The sequence below is a fragment of the Furipterus horrens genome, unplaced genomic scaffold (assembly GCF_987537825.1).
Source record: "Furipterus horrens unplaced genomic scaffold, mFurHor1.1.pri manual_scaffold_17, whole genome shotgun sequence".
Taxonomy (NCBI): Eukaryota; Metazoa; Chordata; class Mammalia; order Chiroptera; family Furipteridae; genus Furipterus; species Furipterus horrens.
In genome coordinates, this window is record NW_028327187.1 from 1,167,479 (window position 1) to 1,168,939 (window position 1,461).

The following is a 1,461-nucleotide window of genomic DNA, read 5'->3' on the forward strand; positions in this document are numbered from 1 at the left end:
GATAAGTTTTTATGGAAATGCTCTCCAGGTTTAATGTCCTGACAGAGATGTAGGTGTGTCCTGGGAAGCGGGGCACAACCCAGGGTGAGGGAGACAGGCAGACTGGTCAAAGGGTGGGCACCGAAGCGCAGCAGGCGAAGAAGTCTGGGAACAAAGCACACGTTTGTGTTTTGTAACAACTCCCAGACCAACTAAGTTTTGTCCGGTTACATTCAGACCTGAAAGTAGATGGGCCAATGGTAACCCGGGGCAAAAGTAAAACGAACCACCTGAAGACACGGGTTGTTCCGAATACAGCAGGTACCTAACTAGCTGTGCGGGCTCATCCGGTGTTCCTCACCATCGTCAGTTCTCGGGACTCCTCCTAAACACCTCCCTTGTTCTTGCTTTCCCAGTCCTGAGTGAGTAATGAAAGCTTTTAGGAAAATGTGGATTCAAACGGGTCTGTCTCACACCCATCTCCCCTAAACTTGGCCCACTCCCATGCTTCCCCCACCTCCACACACACCCTGATGTGGTAGGTGGGCAATCTCCCGACCTTACTCCGCCCCAATGCCTCCTCCTCCACCCCCCAACCTTGCCCCACCCCCATGCCTCCCCCACACCCCAATCTTGACCCCCGCACACCCTGGTGTGATAGGTGTACAATACCATGTCTCCCCACCAGAACACCCCACGCCTCCCCCACCCCTCCACACGCACCCTGGTGTAGAAGGTGTACACCATGTGCCCAGAAAGATGGGCAAATGCACTTCTAGAGAGCAGTCAAGAGACAACCGATGAAATCACCATGTGTTTTATTACAGTGATGATTAATCATTCACTTCTCAGTTACATGGCGCATCTTTTAGTCCAGGATCGTGCTATGAAATTAAACATGGGCCTATCCTTTAAGTAGACTCTCCCAGCTGGTGTCGCTAAGGGGTCATCAGGGTTGGGCTCACATAGCAGGGACCTGATGGCCAGCAAGGCTTGGTATATGGTGAATGTAGGGGACCACTTGGTCTTTAGCATGTCCAGAGAGATGTGCCCTCTGCTATTGATGTTGGGGTGATAAATCTGTGTAGTGAAGGACATGCGGGGGGGTTTGAAGGGGTACTCCTTTGGCAACAGTATTTTCAGGAGGAAGACCCCTCCCTCGTAGGGGCTGCCGTTGGGTCCCATGACCATCCCCTGCCAGCGGAACATGTTGTTGTGGTCCACCGGCCCCGCAGAACACATGCTTGGGGGGTGATCAATGAAGTCCAGGAGCTCCCTAAGGAGGCGCTTTAGAGTAATGGACCGCATCTCCACGGGAACGGGACTTGTCGGGGAGTCCTGTTAGGGAGAAGGAGGGAGGCCACGGGTTAAGAGAGACCATGGATTGGGGGGATCGGATTAAAGGGAGACCATGGGCTTAGGAGGCCACAGGTTAGGGGGATGACCACCCACCAGATCTTGGGTAAGTGGGCTGAAGCTGGG

The 1,461-nt window shown here is 53.7% G+C and overlaps 1 protein-coding gene across 1 annotated transcript; it reads right to left on the bottom strand.

The window, feature by feature from the left end:
- Positions 1-831: 831 nt before the first annotated feature.
- On the bottom strand, positions 832-1,221 carry LOC149990332 (ubiquitin-conjugating enzyme E2 D2-like). The gene has a single exon (XM_090265158.1). It carries the CDS (start codon positions 1,219-1,221, stop codon positions 832-834), a length of 390 nt encoding a protein of 129 aa, XP_090121284.1.
- Positions 1,222-1,461: the final 240 nt, after the last annotated feature.